The sequence below is a fragment of the Penicillium solitum genome (assembly GCF_028829755.1).
Source record: "Penicillium solitum strain IBT 25940 chromosome Unknown utg000005l_segment0_segment0, whole genome shotgun sequence".
In the NCBI taxonomy this organism is placed as follows: domain Eukaryota; kingdom Fungi; phylum Ascomycota; class Eurotiomycetes; order Eurotiales; family Aspergillaceae; genus Penicillium; species Penicillium solitum.
The window spans coordinates 3,891,891-3,910,571 of NW_027072125.1; the positions used below are offsets into that span (position 1 = coordinate 3,891,891).

The window sequence follows — 18,681 nt, forward strand, 5'->3', positions numbered from 1 at the left end:
AGCCGTTTGAAACAGCCTGAATCCGATGGCTGCACAGATTATGTAGAGACATGAAGGTTGATTAACAGTAAATAGCAATTGGCTTAGGTGATGGATGACTCTGCTCCGTTGCCTAAGGCTTCCAACATGCGACAGGGAAGGCACGATGGGCAATAACATCCTTCCCTCAGGCCTCTACACTATCTCTTGACCTTTCGCACCAGGACTCATTCCTATCTCCTATTCGAATACACACCTGGGCACCGGATTCCATCAATCTGTGTCGCACATGGCGTGGTTCCCCTTATTGGCCACCATCACGCATCATGGGCAACCTCAGGCTTAAAGGGGAAGCTGACTGAAAGCCAAGCCATGATATGGCCAACTAGCGGTGTCAATAACTTTCCTACGACAGATCACGAGTTACCTAAACTGTGTTCTCTAACCGATCTTCGGGTCGGCTCTTTCGGCCATTCCCACGACAACTGGCCCGTCTGACTCCTCAAACTCCCTGAACTATTGGCATCATGTCAGCCATTTCGGTCTGCCGCTTGATGTGACTGCCCTCACAACACCTGCCTCCATGGGCCTTCACATAGCTCTCGGTATCCTTGAAGAAAGGCCTCCAACATCCACTCACTCGGCCCGATATCTGCAAGGCCGATGCATTGACCATGCTTCTTCAGGAGCTTCTATGACCCCGCAGGTATCTTCTACGGGTGATAGAAAAGGTTCTCCATCATAACGTACAGGCTGGATATAAGGTCGTTCTCAGTCTGCAAGTGATTTAAGGCTTTGTGTGTTTTGTAGCGGGTTATCTGATATATATGGCCCTCTATATGAAGTTAAGACATTTGGTGGATCGGTTAGTTCCTAGCCTTCCTTTTATTTTGATGCTTTGTTAATATTGTAGCATTTTTACCAGTGCCAGTCCACACGTTTACCAATGACCGGCTGCTGTGTCCACGGGATTCTTCAAATCTTAATGGAGTCCAACGGACAGAATAGCCCTTACGCAGAGGATTTCACTTGACGACGTCGTGATATAGGCAACAAATTGTGGTTAGGAATGTTGTTGGATATCCTCCGATCGAAGAAGGGGTCAAATCCAGAAGACATCCGGCGTACATTATCCCTCAGCCACAAGGTTAATGGCTCAAACGAAGATTCAAAGGAGTAAAACTGTATAACCATAGGGGAATTACTTTCAGCATCCTCTCGATGAATCCTAATCGTCGTTGGGGATAACACCACGCATTAATGGAATCTGAAAAAGCTTCAAGGGCGAATCAAGATCCTTATTCGCAATGGTCGGGCACAAGGACTACCAATGATCTACGTCCCCCGTGCTCACACAGAACGTTAGGGAATCTCACCCTAAAGACCGACGGAGCGGTCAAGAGCACCGCGAGCATGTCCGGCATGCGGCAAATGGTCGCGTCCGCTTCGACCATCAACATGACCCACACCGTAACTCGGCAGTACTTTACACACGAGTCTCCTTTATGGGAGGAGGCCAAGTTTAATGGCCAAGTCGAGAAATGCGCCGATATATACCACTCGGTATTACTGCAAGTATTAACCATCTTTGAGTTCTTCGATTATCAAATCGTAGGCAAGGTCATGATGCTCCTCAAATTGGTTGGTGCAGTTGAGCTCGGGCTGCTGTTCTCCGCCAGCGAGTTCGACAAAGCGAATGTGCGCAGCAGAAAGGCTGCACAATCTCCCTCTTCACGGTGCCGTGATCGCAGATGGAACCGGATTTGGGAAAGCCAAGCAATGTCTGCTAGCCGCTATCTTGCTTTCTCTTCTCATAATTTGAGTCTGAAGCTGGCTCTTGCTTCCGTTGGTTGGACAATGGTGGCTCGAGAGAGACTAAAGGAACATAATGCGGATTTACCAGACTTTTATGCAGTGAATCTCAATCGTCCTCTCAGTTTTTCCTCGCTGTAAGTTCTACTTTTAATCTTATTTACTCCTTGGCTTTAAAATATTTCCCTCTATCCTATCCTTACTTTCTCATACCGCCTGTGCCACTACTGACACTTCTAGCGACATATAGTAAGGGCGCGTCGTGAAAACCATAGATTCTCTAGTGTTGCTCCTTTGCTGTGATCAACTAAAATAGGGAATATTTATATTATTCATTCAAGCGATAGTCTCGGCAGTGAATGTGAATGCGACGGTAAATCATAACCTGCAGGGCGATAGCCGCCACTGTGAAACAAGGACGACTCTCGCGCAACTTGTTTCCTCCACTTGTCGACACCTTTTAACCCGTTGTCGAAATTAAGTACGCAAACAACGGCACAGCAAAACGTGGACAGAGTTGATACCAAAGCAGCAAACGCAAACAGCAGCATCATGTCCTTTCCAGCGGTATTTGCGCGGCGTGTATGGCCGCATAGAAGTACTATGCGGCTGATGAGGTATGCGATCAGACCTAGGTAGCATAGCTTTTTTGGTGACGCAGTTAGTACTTCGTATAGTCCCAGGACGTGAATAAGGAGCTTACTAGAATAGGAATCATGGGGTATGTCTTCTCGTGTTTCACAAAATAGATACCGAGCATAATCATAAGGAATGCAGCCGGTATCAAAGCCATCGTAAGGCTATACTCGGGTTCATCGAAATGAACATCGACCAGGTTGTATTGGAGAATGAAGCCGGTCAGGAAGAAAAAGATCAGCTTGATCAGGACAATGTATATCTATATTCATATGGCAAGTCAGATGAGAGATTAAAGATACCCGTCAAGGAATAGTGTAGAAGATACAGTACCTCATAAGCCCTGTAACGCTTTCTGGTCTGTAGACTGCCATGGACACTCTTGTAAATTGTCCATGAAAACTCTTTGCCTAGGAAATATGCACAGAGCCACAAGCTCAGACTGCTGATACCCACGATGACTGGGAAAATGATCTCGGCCGGCTGAATGCGAGGCCAGAGATTTCTAGAGGTATCCACCAAAATTGGCTTGTTATAACGACTCGAATAAAGGCTGTTGGTTATCCCTTGTATCGACGAATAACGCATAACGGAGAAGACCAAGAGGCACGTGTTGCAGATGCAGATGGCGATGAGGAGAGCATTGTTTTGGTGATGAATTGCATCCAGCGAAAGAATGAATGTGAATAGAACGGCGAATATAACGATTCCGAGACCGATGGGGACGGTGTAGGAAACGGTGACTTGGGTTATCAGTGGTGTAACCCATGATTGCCATTCAATGAGAATATATCTGGTTTGGTATTAGAGAATGCTTTTACAGAGGGATTAGTAAAATTGGGCTGTATAATAAACATACATTGCAACTGCGAGGCTTAGAATAGCCTGCGCGAAAAGCTGGCCACAGAACCACCACTGATTTTTCGTGGTCGGTTTATACATCGTAAATCTTGAATCTTGTCGTTGTATATTTCAACGGAAGGGCCATGGCTATCTTCATCTTGTTTACTTCAGGCACCAGTATATTTCTTTTTTTTTTAGCGATATTTATTTATAGGATTAGAATTCTTTTTTCTGGAACCAAACCAGACATGGGAAAATCCAAAAATATTGTCGATAATCGAGGTGAAAATCCCCGAAGATGTTCCGAATGTTGATCTTCCCCCTAGGATAAGAAAAACCCTGACCGACGTGTTCCACTAGGACGAAAAACAAGTTTTGGTGGGTTGGACTAGTAGCTATTATTATTCAAAAAGGCACTACGAATGTCACTAAGAAATAGTTCTACCCGAAAAGATTTTGTTTGGGTTGCTTGAATATATTAGGACAAACGATACTATTCCGATAACACACCAAAGATGGGTGTTTGTTTCTCAAGGCTTTTGCCTTCCCTCTACTGGTATAAACAATTTGAATATATATATCTATAAATATCAGAGAGCACTTCATTCATGGATCAATTCTGGTTGTCTTACGAATCTCTCAATGTATGCCACGAAAATGAACAGTGTTAGCAATTTTTGCTATGTAGTGTAAAGGATAGGCGCAGTGACACCAGTATGCATAAATGAGGGTATAATAACAGGAAACAAAACAACAACAGCTATACAACAAATCAATAGACCAACAAAGTCAGCTCCCATCAATCCGCATCAACGTCCTAAACTCATTATCCCGAATACTCGTCTCGGAAATCATCAATCGTGGCACCCAGTACGGCTTCATATCCACAATGCTCACATCCCTCCCAGCCGAATGGACACTCCAATTCGACTCATTGTTCGATCCGAGGTAGATACCTTCGACGGGTACACCGTGATGGTAGTGTTTGTATGCTTGTACAGGTTGAGCATCGGGTTTGCCCCAAACGAGTCGCCCCGTGCTGGGATGGTGGTCTATTCCGACGGCGTGCCAGTCCAGGGCGCCGGCGCCGGGACCAGATAGGACGTATGCTTCCATTGTGTTTAGGATGCCGTTGCAGCGGAGCTCGGTTTTGACGTTGTTATTGTCGCTTACGATCGTGATCTGAATCTCTGTTAGTCATCTTGGTCTTCTGTATTGGTGTTTGTATGTATTGATGGATGGGCCTTGTCCATCCATGAATACACCGATACCAAGGGTAAGAACTTACAAATCCATGTTCGATTGTATTAGGTGTATCAGATCGCTGCCGTGTGATATCGCTGCTAGACTCGAAGCCCTCGATGCTGCATAACCCGTGAGGCCCGGTTCCATTGTAGCAGTTGTCGATCTTGATCGTCCAGGGTCCGGCGATCTTCGTGTCATTGTTGTACGATGGGAGCTGAGAGCAGTCTGTGATGGGCTCGATAAAGTGACCTTGTTTCCCTGACTTCGCACTGGCGAGTATGAACAGAGATGCGAAGACAGCGCTGGTAAGCATGATGAAGATTGTGACGGGGGAGAATACGAAAGCACGCTCAGTTTTTGCCATCTTTTCGAACAGAGAACGCGTGAATCTTTATATTTCTGCCTTTGGACCCGGTGGCCATGTTTCATGCAATCCGAACTTTGTTTATAAAACCCTCATTTTTTTTTTCCTCCTCGGGGTCCCATTCAGTCCCGGGTCCTTTCACTAGTAAATTAGGGGTCCTCTCTTTCTAGGCTGCAACAAACCAAGCATATCGATCCGCTCAGTTGCCAAGCTAGAGGATTTAACCCCTTGTCATTGGTGGAGAGATGGGCTTCCTGGGGCTTCCTTTTTCTCAAGGGGATGTTTCATTGGACATATATATGACCTCCCCACATAGTATATCCCGCACTACCGACTAAAAGGCTTGACTTGGAGCTAAAGCGGTGGAAAAGACCCTGCCGTGTCTTTGATCTATTTTAGACCCTGAAATTTGAGACAACTTCGAAAGAGAGATGTGGAATTAGTTAAAATAACCGTGGATTGTGTGCCAATAATGCCGCTGTGTTGCTCAATGCTTGGCGAGAACCTTCTTTTTTTTCATGTCTCTTTGTCTCACTTGTATCCATTCGTTTATATTCATAATCTATCTGGTCATAAATATCTCACGCTATGTTCTCCTATCTAATATATATAGTAGCTTAGTCATCTAGCAAGAAGCCCTTCGGCTTCTTCGGCGTATTCCGCAGTCCCACCATGTGACTTGTCCAGGGTCTCAGCCATAGCCAAACCTTCGCGACGACCCTTGTCTGCATTAACCATCCACACCAGCGGAATAGGCAGAATAATTATCACCGCGATGAAGAAAAACCCACTCCGCACTTGACCGGTCGCATCAACAAGGGCCCCCACAATGGCCGGTCCAATGAACGAACTCCCCTTGTCGGTAGCCGCATAAAGAGCATAGAACGCAGCCTCACTACCGGGCGGAATTAAGAGGCCAAAGAACGATCGGCAGTATGATGCCAGTCCTCCAGATACTACCCCGTGCACAATGGCTAGCGGGAATATCTCCCACGGCCGTTGTAATCCGAACACACCCCAGTTTTTGATGAAGGGGATGTAAGCAAGCAACCCGTAGAGTGGGATTAACTCAAAAAGGATAATGCACAGGATGATGGTGTGATTCGGTTGTAGGCCGAAATACCGAGACACGTGTGGCCATAGGAATGCGCCCGTCATGCCCGACACCGTGGCGGTGATGGAGAGGAGGCCGATCAGCGGCGTGCTCAGTTTGAGTTCCGTGCGCGCGAACAGGATCGCTGTTCCTGAAACAGTGGCCATTGCATCGGAGAGTAGGAACCATGCTACGAGGAAGATGAGGACTTCACGCAGTTTGCTGGCTACTTTGACCGTCTCCCATAGTGATTTCCACGCAAAACCGACCATTCGTAGCCAGGCCCGCCATTCGCTGGCCCCTTTGGTGGAGACAGTCTCCAGAGGTGGCCCCGGTCGTGTCTTGAGCAAATTACGAGAGACCAAGGTGAATGCGCCCCACCAGATGCCGACCAGGAGCAAAACAAAGCGCATGGGGAGAGTGGCAGACACTTTTGCAAGGGAGGTCTTGGATAATGTGATGAGCATGATAATGCTGATGATTTGAACAAAAACAGCTGCACAATATCCAAGACCGATCCCCCTGGAGGAGATTTTGGTCGACAGCTGCAGCTCCGGTGAAGACGAAGGCGGGGCCTTGGGTCCCATTCCACCTTCTAGTGAGCTCTGTGGCTGCCCTGATGGCTGAAGCCCATCTAAACTATCGTCGTCGGCATCATCGTTACCCCAGGCATTCCATCCCGAGTTACCTCCGTCTCGGTCGAAGCTCGACATTTCCGCGCCGTCATCCCCCTTGCCCTCTTGCAGTGACGGATCGTTGGCGACAAGCACAGGCAGGTAAGAGTTCAGCACAACAAAGGACGAACCGAGACAGGTCACACCGACGACTACCAATATCGATCCGAGAACGAAGACGGGTGGTGCAATGAATACGAACAACATGCTGGCGAGCGCACCGGCGAATCCGAATACCATAAGCAATGTCTTGCGATTGTTCTCTAGACATCCAATCGACGTTAGCTCCTAACCTTTTCTTTCACACGATACATTCTCAATCCGGTGTGCTGCAACCATACCGTAATCCGCCAGCGCACTGAACGATATCAGTGTCAGCGCCTGGATAAGTACTGCCAGTGAGAAGGTGTACATGGCGAAGCTGGCTGTGTTGACCTCCAGGCCGAAGACCGGGACCACACATGGGCCATTTTCAGCATTATTCGTGCTGTTCCCTGCGGATGATCCGACACAGGGAAGGCGGCTCGTTTGTAAGGTGCCGCGCTCTCGGGCTAATTGTTCCAAGGTGAGGGGTAGAAAAGAGCCTGGTATAGTAAGTATTTTGATTTTTTGATTTTTTGATTTTTTTTTGGATTTGGCAATATGTCTTTACGAACCTACACCACAGACCGCGAACACTTCAGCCGCAATCCCGTATGAATACCATCCTAAGATCTCCCGGCGGCTTGTTGGCGTGGTATCTTCACCGGCATACCGTGGAGGTCGCTGCTGTACGCCTTCGTCCGAGGACTGGAAGGCAGCAGATATGTAGGATAGCATCGGAAAGGTGTTGAAGTTCTCTCAAGGGATCCAGAAATTCGGGGAACCCAGGTACACACCGACACGGATGTGGGCGGAAGCAACAACATTCCCGGTGATGTCATCCGATCGGCAGGGTCTACACCTTTTTGGGAATATCTTCATCTTCTACTTTGTACACTTCCCTATAATATCATCCACAGCCCATTTTCAATATTCCTTTTCTTTTCTTAAAAGCAACATTTGAAGATTATTGCCATAAGAATTGGGGGGATCGAGATGATAGGGAAAGTATTTTTATTTCCTTTGTATATATATTTTTGTAAAACTGCATTGTTGACTCTATGCAGAAATATAAAATCCGTGGAAGGCCGAAAAGAAATTCCATTTGAATAAAGATGAATTACTTGCAAAGCTAAAATACAATACAGTCAACGGATCAAATTGAATAGGCTGATTCCACACTTTTTACGATTACTCCAGGTTGATTGTATTATTATTGCTTTTTCTCGGCGTATCATAGCGTAGCCTCCCAAACTCTTCCATAAATTGCTCTGGACATAGATTTCAGAAAATTCCATTAGCGCAGCTCTGATTTTAAACAGGTGGCATTGCTTTAAACTGCGGCACTCCATCAAGAGGACATACCCAGCTCACGCGGCTTCTGACGTACAACTCCACAGCCGGCTTCCTCTCCAAAAGCTCCAGATCATCAAATATCCCTGCTCGGGTAATCACTAGATTATCCCACTCGCCAGACGAGAACTTGTATGCGTAAAGAGGTGTTCCTAAGGCCAAATACCATCAGTTCGGTTTGGTTTAGTTCTTCACGTCTCAAATTTCGTTCTTTTCTTTCTCTCTTCATGTCAGCCACGCACCACAATCTGAACAGAAATAATTCTCGACAATATTGCCACTCTCTGCTGGTTTTGTGATCTTTTTCGGATTCCCACTGATCGTGATTTCAGCGCTTTTAAAGATGAGGCTGTATGTGTAGAGCGTTCCTGTGAGTTTGCGGCAGTCGGTGCAGTGGCAGAGGCCCTGAACAGAAGGCAAGGTGAGTTCCAATCAAGACAAAGAACAAGTGGTTGGGTTTATAAGTAGAGTCGAGGATTGAGACTGACCGTTGCAATCGGCTGTCCGGTAGACTCAATCCGAATCTTTCCGCAGAAGCAAACGCCGATGGCCATTTTATATTCTGGATGGGGAAAATAAAAAGGTATTATGTTATGGGATGCAATGGGAGAGTCTGCTGATGAAGAAGCATTATTCCTTCCACAAGGATATCATCAATATATACGCGGGCCATAGCTCACTCTCACTCATGAGTCATGGGCGCAACTGTTGGGGGGTTGGTCTCTTCAAATTTGGAGATCAGGAATCAAACACAGTTTGTAATCATAGTTAATACAGAATACAAACCCCAGGCTCCGGAGAATGTACAAGCTGCAGTCAACCCGGAGCTCCGGAGAATTTACAAGCTGCACTAGGTCAACCCGGACCTCCGGTTCACAGACCTGGCCACCACTAAGAAATCAAACACAAGACACCTACCTATGGGATGTGTCGGCCATCAATTGTGTGGTACTTTGATTTCCTTGAGAACGAATCTCTCCAGGCTTATCAAGCACGGATGAATACATTGTATGTAGAAAATAAGATAAATAGATACATCTCGCAGGGAAACAGAGTATTATTTTGAGCACCATCAGTCTTATAAGCACACCTAGTACAATCTTTGTTTACACAGCATCCACACAAGCAACTCCTTCAAGCAGCCATGGCCTCCCAAGACTCCTACGCCCTCAAGGTTGGAGAGCGTATCCTTGTCACCGGCGCAAACGGCTTCATCGGCTCCAATATTGTTGATGTCCTATTATCTCTAGGATATATTGTCCGTGGTACTGTTCGCTCTGAGAAGCCATGGCTTAATGAGCTGTTTGAATCGAAGTATGGAGCTGGGAAATTTGAAACAGTCAATCTTCCAACCTTGGATGACAAGGACGCTCTAGCGGCAGCCTTGGATAGTGTCAGTGGTATTGTGCATGTGGTATGTAAAATTGATCATCTCCCTGGTTGCTGCGAGGTCCTAACATTAGAGAAATACAGGCTTCGGATACATCTTTCAGCCCCGACCCTACCATTATTAATTACGTCGTGGCCGCCATAGAGGCCGTTCTCGAAGCTGCTGCTCAAGTACCATCAATCAAGAGGGTTGTTCTCACCTCATCCTCTGTTTCAGCCGTGGCTCGCTACCCAGGCGAGGGCAGAATTGAACTGACTCAAGGTAAGCTCTATCTCTTCTTCCTGAATGGATGTTGCAGTATGGCTAAAATACATAGATACGTGGAACGAGACCGCTATCGAGGCAGTGTGGGACAAGAGCACCCCTGAAGAGGCCAAGGGCTTCTTGGTTTACGTCGCATCCAAGGCTGAAGGCGAACGCGCTGCTTATAACTGGGTTAAGAAGAATAACCCTTCGTTTACTTTCAACTCCGTGCTCCCAGATTTCACAGTAAGAGCATTTATTTTCTACTATGACATGATCATCTAACGTCTGTACAGATGGGAGAGATTCTGCATAAGAATAGTGGCTCGACTGGAGCTCTGACTCTCCAGCTATTGGAAGGAAATGACATGGTCATTAACGCAGTTGTTTCCCGTGAGTACCCGGCTCTTCACCTTGTTATTTTCCTGTTAGCAACGAGGCAGCATTCATTTATTATATACAATCTATCTGCTGAAGATGCTAATGCTCTTAACAGAGTACTACGTCGACGTCAAAGATCTCGCTCGCCTCCATGCAATCGCCCTCCTCGACCCCAGTGTCAAGTCTGAGCGTATCTTCGGGCTAGCTGCACCACTCATCTGGACGGAGGTTATCGACCACCTCCGCGAGCTTCGTCCCGCATCCAGCGACAAACTTGTCAAGAACCCCCCAGGTGCGCGTGAGGGATATGTCGATATTGTGGCGCCAACCAGGTCCAAGGAGTTGCTTAACTCGTTCTTCGGCCAGGCTGATTGGACTAGTTTGAAGGAATCTTTATATGCTGGCATCACTAGCGCGGGGCTTTAGGGAGATTGGAGGTATGGCTGTTGAAGAGTCCTGTTTTAGAGTAGACGTCGCTTCAATATAGTTATTTATTAGGGATGAGTCGAACTCTTCAACTCGTAACCTGCCATATTCTCTTACTATAGGAACTTCAGTTGTTCTTTGGATATGCATACACTAGACCCCCGTAAAGCCTACAAAGCCTAAATGTATAGGAAAGTCTTTTATATACATTATGCTTTTTTACCGCCTTTATATACATATCAAAAGGTATCTTAAAAGAATATCTAAAAAGACCACCAAAAAGACATCACAAGGGCGCTCAAGCGGCCGGGTATTCTTGTTGGTATATGAGGCAGTATTCAATGAGAGTCCGTGCGTGGCATACTTAGCTAGTCGCCTGTACATAGGGCTGTTCCCTCATTTTAAACTTTGAAATTTGCTATGTTGTACCTGCCATCTTCACATTTCACCAATTACCTAGGTATCACCATGTCATCACCCGAAATCCTCACCCGTCTCGAAGGGACCACCATCAGCATCACCATCGACCCATCGCCAGATTCCCCGTTGCATGGTGGCCCTACAAGATAGGAAATTATTAGCAAGGTACACGAGCGCGCTCATATTCCGAACCAGCGAGACGTCACCAATGGCCTTGGCCCCGCATACGTGGCTGGGAAATTTCTTTGTCGCCCTGCTAGCCCTGGCAACCCAAACTTACTCTCGTTTATGCGAATATATAAGCAGATACCTATTGCCGGCACCGAGTTTGAGAAGGGTCCAATCCGGGCCGCACAGGCTGTCAAGTCGCATGAGCCTACAGAGCTAACCGCCTATAAGTCCCTCAAAGAGAAGGGCTGCGATGTCATCCCTCAGCTCCTTGGATATCAGTCTGACCAACAAGACGAAGACGACACCGTCCCCGGGGGGTTCATCACGTATGTGATGTGGGAAAAGGTGCCAGGCGAGTCCCTCGATTGGCAAATGTTCTGGATTTCCTCGTTCTCTAAGAGAGAGGAGATTCGAGTCAAGTTCTGCGAGGTCTACAAGTATGTTCTCCAGGCACCTTGATTACAATACTGGATCTAGAGCTAACAAACGAGAACCAGGAAGCTTGACGCGTACGGCTACCACCTAGGTACTGGCATGCGCAAGATCCTATACGACTGGCCTACAAAAACTATGTATGTCCTATACTATCATTGAAGGTTGAACGAGCTAATACTTCTTAGGCACCTATCAGGATTGCCCGACACGACTCGTACCGCCGAAGACACTCAGTGGTCGGATAGTCTCTATGTCAACTATGGTCTCGTTCGACCGCCGACGGGCATGTACCAGTACTTTCCTATCCCCAGCGTCGATTTGCAGTATGATGACAAGGGTTGGAGATGGTAGGAGGTTGGATTGCGCTGCAGGAAGCAGTAGGGAGAAGAGTTGCTATGCTGTTTGCTCCTTTTCTCATTTCTCTTAACAAAGATACCTACTACTAATAAAAGGAGGCTATGGCTTTTATGCTATTAAAAACAAACAATTTTCTAGACTTCATATCCGGCCAAATGTTGACGCCCTCCAGGAGGATTTCCATTTCCGATGTATCTCCGATTTGAAATCCAATCTAATCCATGGACATCTTCCCTGGAAAGAATAGTCGGCCTTTTATGCGGCCTTGTCATGTCGTTTTAGATGGTCTTTTCAGATCTCTTTTTAGGTGTACATGAAGGCAGAAAGAAAGCACAATCTGTGGAAGAGACTTTTCTATGTATAACCTTTTGATTTTGGACATCCTCCCTCCAGCCCTGGCTGGATGGCTGAGGCGAGATCTTACTAATCGCGGCGACGTCAACCTGAAGTCAACCATATTTAACGAGACCAGTGAACAGTAGGTATATTTTACGTTTAATTCAACGTGCCTTAAAATGCCTACTTCTGTCTTCCTTCTTGGTCCTGGTTTCATCGGCGGAGAGATCTTAGACCTCCTTCTCATATCAAAGTATAAAGTAACAACCCTTGTCCGTCGCGAATCAGCTGTTACAGATTACATCAACTTAGGCGTAGAAAAACAGTGGTTGGTGATCTGGACGACTCATCAGTGATCAAGGACCAGGTCGCAGTTAGTGACATCGTCCTCCACACCGCAACTGGAGACCACTTGCCATCTGTCCAAGCAATCATCGATGGCATCAGACAACGAGCGGGACAAGGGCTAAGGACAATCTACATTCACAACAGCGGAGCAACCTTGCTCTCCGATACCGCCGAAGGGGAGTACAAAAGCGATACCATATATGACGATGAACTTCCCGGAGAGATCGATGCTCTGCCCGATTCCGCATCTCATCGCCAAATCGACTTGGTCATCGCCAGGGCAGGTCACGAGCTAGCCTCACACGCCAAAATGGCGATCATGATTCCACCCCTTATCTACGGCGTGACCACTAGGGAGAACCGCCTGTCAATTCAATTGCCAACGCTCATCCGGTACTCTATAAAACATGGCTATGCGGGTCAGATCGGGAAGGGTCGCACGGTTTGGAATCAGATTCATGTCAGAGATCTTGCCAGGGGATACATGGTTCTCCTTCACTGGATGGAACGTGCACCTGTCACTGAGATTGCGCTGAATCCGTACTTCTTTTGTGAAAACGGCCAGGAGTTGTCTTGGGGCGAATGCGCTGCTGAGATTGGCCGTATACTGAAGAAGGAAGGGCGTATTGATCAATCTACGCCGAAACCCATCCCGATGGAAGACTGGGGAGATTTGTTCGGGGATTATTCTGCGATAGTGGTCGGGTCAAATGCACGAAATAGGGCGAATCGACTTCGGAAATTGGGCTGGGCACCATTGGAAAAAGGCACCCTTGCCTCCCTAGCTGAAGATGAGATTCCAATCATCACGAAGGAAACCGGGGAGTTCAAAGGTTATGCGAGTGCTGTTGCATCGTAACTGGAACCACTCAACCGCTAGGTTTCTGCCTACGAATTCTTCTCTGCATTAATATGTTGTTTTGTCACTTGACCATTACCGATAGGTAGAGCTTTTGCTGTCGCCCTATATCACTTACACCGTCGGGTTGAAAAGTCAAAATCATGCACTGAGTGCACATCATCCCGGCACAAATACTAGAGACGTATTTTGGCTTCCTTTGTGGACTTTGAAATACCGTAAAGCTTCCACAAAGGAAGATATGACTGTTTCGTGATACGCAGATTGGAAGGGAGCAAAGCCCGAGCTTTGAAGAACACCTGTTTGTCCCCGAAACTGATTTCCCACAGTAAACTCCAGAGCTTAGATGCTTCAATTCATATATACACATTAAACCGTATTGAACTACCAAGATCCGAACTCCACAGCAAAAAGAAGAGAGCTGAGTCGCACTTTCCGATTCCGGGCCGGTACAGGGCACCTTCTCAATCGGGCCCCACCTACCCTTCCCCGAAAGTCAACATCTCGACTTTTGTTCTTCCTTCACCTTCAAACAAAAAGAATTCAGATTCGCAGTTCTGTCAAATCTATATGCCATGGCGATTCTACAGTATCTGGAGTTCATCATAGGGCGACTGCTATACCAAATCCGTGGCCATGATTCGGGCCAGATCATTCACTGCCCGGCATTCAAAGACATTCCCGAGCCCAACATGACCCTCGACTCACCGGAGGCCGGCCCCTCGGGCTCCAAGCTACCTCTTCACTGTACCTGCAAGGCCGTTGATGGCAAGGGCTGTCTTCCTGAGTTACTCTGGACTGCTCCAAACTGTCACGAGGAAGTCAAGGAGTATATACTCCTCTGCGAAGACCTCGATCCACCGATTCCATTCCTTGTCTTCCACCACGGCCTCCTCTGGGCAATTCCACCCTCGACTACCAAGGCCGAAGCGGCCAATGTCCACCCCGACGAAAACGCCAAGATTGCCCGCCTGACTGTTGCTGGTTGGCGCTTTGTGCCCAACATCCTCGGACTGCCGTATGTCGGTGCTGGTGCACCCCTTGGCCACGGAAAACATCGATATGTCTTCACCATTATCGCCCTCAATGAGTCGCTCAAGTTCAAGGCTCCCGAGAAGGCGACCAAGAAGGATATTAAGCGCGCTATTACGGGCAAGGTTATCGGATGGGCGCAGTGGACTGGAACCTTTGAAAAACCCTGGACCAGCTAGGGCATTATCAACTCAACTCACCTTACACGGGCACAACCAGCGTGGGACGGACATGGGTGTGGGTTTGACAAATGGGCCCAAGATGCTTCAGCAGCGGGTGTGTACTTCGTTCCCCTACATTCACCAGGATTCTTGATGTAAGTATCATTATGGAACTAAAGTCCTAAGAAAAATACATCTCTTGACATCCTCGTATTCAATTGTGTTTTGTATTTTAGGACTAATTTGTGCAATCATCACTAGTAGTAGCCCAAGACCCCCGGGCTAGTTCCAAATACCGTGGATGATATCTCACGTCAGAGCTGAATTGCATACTCTGTACTCATCTGGCATGAAAAAGGCTTTTCTACCAATGAACCTTTACATACATAGGTTAATGTCGATCATGAGGTCTACCATGAAATGTCAATGGTGGCAGGCATTGTCCTATTGAGATTTAACGCCCCTCTTTCCCTCTCTAACGGGTCTACGAATTCTATCATTCGACGATTGACAAGACCCTAGAACTGCACAAGCCTTCTATTTTCCGGCTTTGGTCGATGTGGCGAACTTCATTTCTAGCACCTCGGCGACATCTGCTTCGTTCGGCCGATATCAACGTGAAGTAAAAAGAACCGGGCTGCAGATATTCTCCTCTGATTTGTAATCAAAGCGATAATTCCAGATTTCGGTCCAGAAATCCACCGAAAGCTTGCCCTTCCCGTAAAGCCCTTCCTTTCGGCGTATTCCGGGGATCGGATATTCTCGTCGATTGATATAAGATTCCACCATTCGGCAACCACGAAGGTTGAATGCTAGTACATCACCTGGCTATAGACCAGGACCAAGATCAAACCTGCTGCCACTGGAGACTAGTCTTTTCGCATGGTATTTACACCCATGATACCTGTTGGCGTCGGCTCTTTTGAGAATGCTGCGCTCGAAAAGCTCCCTAAAAAGGTCAGTCGAGAAAATCCTGCTTGGCTTAAAGTTTTCTGTGCGAGCCAGCTGACACGACGACCTTTTCCAGTGCAACGCAGCTCATCCCGGGGAGTTGGATTTGTCTATTTTCACGCGGAGTACTGGTGAGATGCTTCTGATAATCCAATAATTTGCCGGATACTTGGACTTGCACGGTATCTGCTCGGCTCGGTGATTTATTAATGTTCTTGGTTTTATTACAAGAACGAGGCCTACAGCTTCAATTGAACTATCTAAATCATCACCCTCGTCCCCAGGTCACTACTACGGATGAAAGGATTGAACAATTTAGATAGATTCATGAGCTCTCGGGTTCCATTCCGCGTCTAATATATACACACATTTTCAACCGGCGATCACTCGAAGATTCGAATAATCGACTGCAGCCGACGGTCTGTCTCGTCCGCCATCACTATATGCCATTTTGAAGGCGAGGCACACTGGAGGTCTTGGTGGATGAAACGGACGATTATTGACAAATGAGATAGCCAACGGCGCATCTGGCTGATGTCCTCCTCTCCCCACACGGAATGAACCCCGCCTTGCACCGAGGTAGTGGCCAATTTGGCCCTCACCTTCAACGCCCGTGCCGCTTTCTCAACCGCCATGACTAATAAAGTGAGAATGCTAGCCCTGGCGTTTGAAGCACAGCACACTGGACATTGAAGGATGACCACTCCCTGTTGCTGCACCCTTTCCAGGTGGAGCAATATGCTGTTTGCCCCTTTTACCTCATCGGGCCGAACGACTTCACTGAACGCCTGGGCATAGCAATTGCAGTGAAGGGAAGAAGCATCTTCCGGCAGTGTCTCGAAATCGATCTCTCTGGGCTCGAGAGATTGACTGGAATCAGTTTCCGTTGGTTCCTCCCAAATATCATTGGAGGGCAATTCCATGATTCTGGCCGGATCCTGGACTGTTCCGGAGACCTGAATTGCGTTCGGTGCGAGGCTAAAGGGGTAGATTGCACCACCCTGAAAGAGTGACCCGGACTGGGTGCCCGGCGCAGCGGTGTGGATGGATGCTCCAATGGGGGGTTCATCGACCATCAAACCGATCTGGGGAGCATAACACTGTGTGGCATAGTCAACACGCGGTACAGGAAAACGGGGACCCCCAAAACTTTCGAATCCGTCAGTTCCTCCAAACGACCTGGCCAGGATAGTATCGGCGAATCCTGGATCGACGTGGGTATAGGCCTCGTTTCCGCTGACGACATCCTGGTCCTGGATTCCTTCTCCATTTGTGTTGTTTTCTGGGCATCCCAATGGTCATTTACCGACACCTATATACCCCATGGACTAGGTCTGTGCTCACCTGGAACCTCCGAGAACAACACTGTGAAACTCGGCCACTGAAAGCCTTCCTCCGGTGGTGTGACTTCAGTGCCGGTCCTCGAGTCGCTCTTGTGCGACTCCTCCCTCGAACTAGCACCCGAGCCCGATGCTGTTGTTGGACTCGGGACCCGACTCCGGACTCTGCGCGCCCTCTGCGCCCTCGCTGCTGGGGTCGTCCTTGGTGCCCTCCCCACACTCCGCCGAGTCGGACGGTCAACTACCTCCGCCTTCCCCCTGCGCGTCTTTACGACTGCCCCCGCTGCTGCCAGCCGGGTCGTCTTTCTCTTGGCCGGTCGGCCCAGCGGCTGCGAGATCGAATACACACACTCATACCCGTGACCCTCGCACCGGTCACATGGGTATGTGTGGCTACATCGAATCTTCGCTTGTTGGCAGGCGTTACAGGTTGTGCGCATCTTTTGGTTGGGAAGGAGTTGACCGTTGGACTGTGGAGACCTCTTGGTAGAGGTCTCAGCCATATGAAAATCGTGGACAGGAAGTCGAAATGTTTGTGCTGGACTCCACGATCAACGAGTCTGGTCTTGCCTGGACTTGGGTTGATTTGAGGTATTTATATTTCATCTCATGATTGCTTCCTCCGGTTTCTAGTTGATAATCTCTACTGTCCAACAACAATCACACAGGACCACGTTTGATTTCACTCCTGCATTCATCACGAAAGGAGACACTGTTTACCCACACCACAACGAGCTTCCATGACAGCACTTGCCGAAAGCACCAGAATTTACATGGATCGTGAACTTTACTACTGACAAATAGTTTTGTCCTACCCTCCTTGGGACCTGCGTGCGAGTACCTCACTTGTAGTCTGGGGGGGTCCTGGCTGTTCAAGGATCACGAACCTTATCTCACCATGCATCAATGAAGGATTTATGTGGTGCAGTATACTTGACGATTTTCTTTTGAAGCTAATTGATTTCAGTAACGCTGTCATATGGTATTCATATTTCATGGAGCCCGTATACTTCATTACGCGAGACTATCCGATCCGTTGTTGCACATGAAAATCGCTAATTTCTTCCCTCGAGCAACATCCTATTCTAGCTAATGACACCGCGAACAAAGTCAGGGGGAAATTCAAGGCCGTCATTCGACAACAGCACATGAAGCCGGACTTCAATGTCTGCCCGTTGGCCGAGAAGCTGTCCCACACCAATGGGATCCGTCAATTAACCTGACGACCTTTCGTTCTATGCTGTTCCTGGCCGGAGTATCTTTTCAGCCGGTAGGACAGTTGCCTGGTTATGGTTATCCAGTGAGAACGATTGGTGCGTTATCACCCCCTGAAAAACAGATTTGTTGTTTCTAATATGATCAAGTCTCATCCGATGTTACTAACGCACATGTGGTGACAGCGTGCTCTGGACGGCGACCACGATTTGGCCTTTGGAATGAAACCTTGCGACATAATTGCGGGAAACGAAGATTGGATGAATGGATGAATATATGAGGTTTTGTTGCGAGCATACTTGTTGGGATCGTGATTCGTATTGTATCTGCGACTTGCTACGCCTTCAATACGGAAGCAATTCGACAATCCCAATGCTTGAGTCTTATCCATAGCCAAGAGATCTTCCTTTTAATATCTGCTCCTATTGGCTTTACTCCTTAAACTCCACATGGTATAGCACCGGGATTTGTGTTATCACCTTAAAGGTAATCTAAAGCCCAAGCGCCAAAGGCTATGCAAAAGCCATGGCCATTAC

At 47.7% G+C, this 18,681-nt stretch overlaps 10 protein-coding genes across 10 annotated transcripts; 5 read left to right on the forward strand and 5 right to left on the reverse strand.

The window, feature by feature from the left end:
- Positions 1–1,239: 1,239 nt before the first annotated feature.
- On the forward strand, positions 1,240–1,932 carry N7455_009070 (uncharacterized protein; the record flags this gene model as incomplete). The annotated part of the gene is made up of 1 exon (XM_040958770.2): positions 1,240–1,932. One exon carries the CDS (start codon positions 1,240–1,242, stop codon positions 1,930–1,932), a length of 693 nt encoding a protein of 230 aa, XP_040810811.2.
- Positions 1,933–2,123: 191 nt separating this feature from the next.
- N7455_009071 (uncharacterized protein) lies at positions 2,124–3,369 on the reverse strand (the record flags this gene model as incomplete). Its single annotated transcript, XM_040958696.1, has 4 exons — positions 2,124–2,435; positions 2,495–2,689; positions 2,761–3,220; positions 3,287–3,369. The coding sequence occupies 4 exons, from the start codon at positions 3,367–3,369 to the stop codon at positions 2,124–2,126; spliced, it is 1,050 nt and encodes a 349-aa protein (XP_040810754.1).
- A 690-nt stretch (positions 3,370–4,059) lies between these two features.
- On the reverse strand, positions 4,060–4,879 carry N7455_009072 (uncharacterized protein; the record flags this gene model as incomplete). The annotated part of the gene is made up of 2 exons (XM_040958767.1): positions 4,060–4,452; positions 4,559–4,879. The coding sequence occupies 2 exons, from the start codon at positions 4,877–4,879 to the stop codon at positions 4,060–4,062; spliced, it is 714 nt and encodes a 237-aa protein (XP_040810862.1).
- Positions 4,880–5,500: 621 nt separating this feature from the next.
- N7455_009073 (uncharacterized protein) lies at positions 5,501–7,465 on the reverse strand (the record flags this gene model as incomplete). Its single annotated transcript, XM_040958741.2, has 3 exons — positions 5,501–6,909; positions 6,988–7,230; positions 7,303–7,465. The coding sequence occupies 3 exons, from the start codon at positions 7,463–7,465 to the stop codon at positions 5,501–5,503; spliced, it is 1,815 nt and encodes a 604-aa protein (XP_040810794.2).
- A 576-nt stretch (positions 7,466–8,041) lies between these two features.
- On the reverse strand, positions 8,042–8,634 carry N7455_009074 (GFA family protein; the record flags this gene model as incomplete). Its single annotated transcript, XM_065606078.1, has 3 exons — positions 8,042–8,232; positions 8,323–8,485; positions 8,569–8,634. The coding sequence occupies 3 exons, from the start codon at positions 8,632–8,634 to the stop codon at positions 8,042–8,044; spliced, it is 420 nt and encodes a 139-aa protein (XP_065461027.1).
- Positions 8,635–9,224: 590 nt separating this feature from the next.
- N7455_009075 (uncharacterized protein) lies at positions 9,225–10,520 on the forward strand (the record flags this gene model as incomplete). Its single annotated transcript, XM_040958689.1, has 5 exons — positions 9,225–9,494; positions 9,554–9,731; positions 9,787–9,959; positions 10,010–10,106; positions 10,210–10,520. The coding sequence occupies 5 exons, from the start codon at positions 9,225–9,227 to the stop codon at positions 10,518–10,520; spliced, it is 1,029 nt and encodes a 342-aa protein (XP_040810843.1).
- A 468-nt stretch (positions 10,521–10,988) lies between these two features.
- N7455_009076 (uncharacterized protein) lies at positions 10,989–11,897 on the forward strand (the record flags this gene model as incomplete). The annotated part of the gene is made up of 4 exons (XM_040958728.1): positions 10,989–11,073; positions 11,140–11,548; positions 11,609–11,683; positions 11,732–11,897. The coding sequence occupies 4 exons, from the start codon at positions 10,989–10,991 to the stop codon at positions 11,895–11,897; spliced, it is 735 nt and encodes a 244-aa protein (XP_040810835.1).
- Positions 11,898–12,418: 521 nt separating this feature from the next.
- N7455_009077 (uncharacterized protein) lies at positions 12,419–13,446 on the forward strand (the record flags this gene model as incomplete). Its single annotated transcript, XM_040958795.1, has 2 exons — positions 12,419–12,492; positions 12,552–13,446. The coding sequence occupies 2 exons, from the start codon at positions 12,419–12,421 to the stop codon at positions 13,444–13,446; spliced, it is 969 nt and encodes a 322-aa protein (XP_040810785.1).
- Positions 13,447–14,021: 575 nt separating this feature from the next.
- On the forward strand, positions 14,022–14,657 carry N7455_009078 (YbhB/YbcL family Raf kinase inhibitor-like protein; the record flags this gene model as incomplete). The annotated part of the gene is made up of 1 exon (XM_040958745.1): positions 14,022–14,657. The coding sequence occupies one exon, from the start codon at positions 14,022–14,024 to the stop codon at positions 14,655–14,657; it is 636 nt and encodes a 211-aa protein (XP_040810808.1).
- A 1,316-nt stretch (positions 14,658–15,973) lies between these two features.
- Positions 15,974–17,433, reverse strand: N7455_009079 (Zn(II)2Cys6 transcription factor domain-containing protein; the record flags this gene model as incomplete). The annotated part of the gene is made up of 2 exons (XM_040958817.1): positions 15,974–16,872; positions 16,935–17,433. The coding sequence occupies 2 exons, from the start codon at positions 17,431–17,433 to the stop codon at positions 15,974–15,976; spliced, it is 1,398 nt and encodes a 465-aa protein (XP_040810757.1).
- Positions 17,434–18,681: the final 1,248 nt, after the last annotated feature.